The sequence below is a fragment of the Gekko japonicus genome, unplaced genomic scaffold (genome assembly GCF_001447785.1).
Source record: "Gekko japonicus isolate JY-2015 unplaced genomic scaffold, Gekko_japonicus_V1.1 scaffold138094, whole genome shotgun sequence".
Classification (NCBI taxonomy): domain Eukaryota; kingdom Metazoa; phylum Chordata; class Lepidosauria; order Squamata; family Gekkonidae; genus Gekko; species Gekko japonicus.
This window is the reverse complement of record NW_015297911.1, coordinates 1-286: the sequence shown is the minus strand read 5'-3', so window position 1 is coordinate 286 and position 286 is coordinate 1. Positions and strand designations below refer to the sequence as shown.

The following is a 286-nucleotide window of genomic DNA, read 5'->3' as shown; positions in this document are numbered from 1 at the left end:
ATCTTAGAGGGAACACCGCTTGCAAGTAGTCCTTGCAAAGTTTTAAGGGGATTAATTCTTACCTCCCGTCTATCCCACTACAGAATGGTGACGTCTGTGTTCCTCCGGGTGGCCTTCAGCCTGATTGGCTGGTTCTGCCTCTACGCGTGGTCCTGCCACCGGTTCAAGGACCGCACCTACGAGTGGAGCTGCCGGTTGGTCACTCTGACGCACGGAGTCCTGGCCACTTGCCTCTCTGGCTACATTGGCTTCATCGACGGCCCGTGGCCAATGTCTTATCCGGGTA

At 55.9% G+C, this 286-nt stretch overlaps 1 protein-coding gene across 1 annotated transcript; it reads left to right on the top strand.

Moving 5' to 3' along the window:
• Window positions 1-81: 81 nt before the first annotated feature.
• Window positions 82-279, top strand: LOC107125508 (transmembrane protein 136-like; the record flags this gene model as incomplete). Its single annotated transcript, XM_015428928.1, has 1 exon — window positions 82-279. A coding segment is annotated over exon 1 (195 nt), but the record flags the coding sequence as incomplete, so codon positions are not given.
• Between the last annotated feature and the right edge of the window lie 7 nt (window positions 280-286).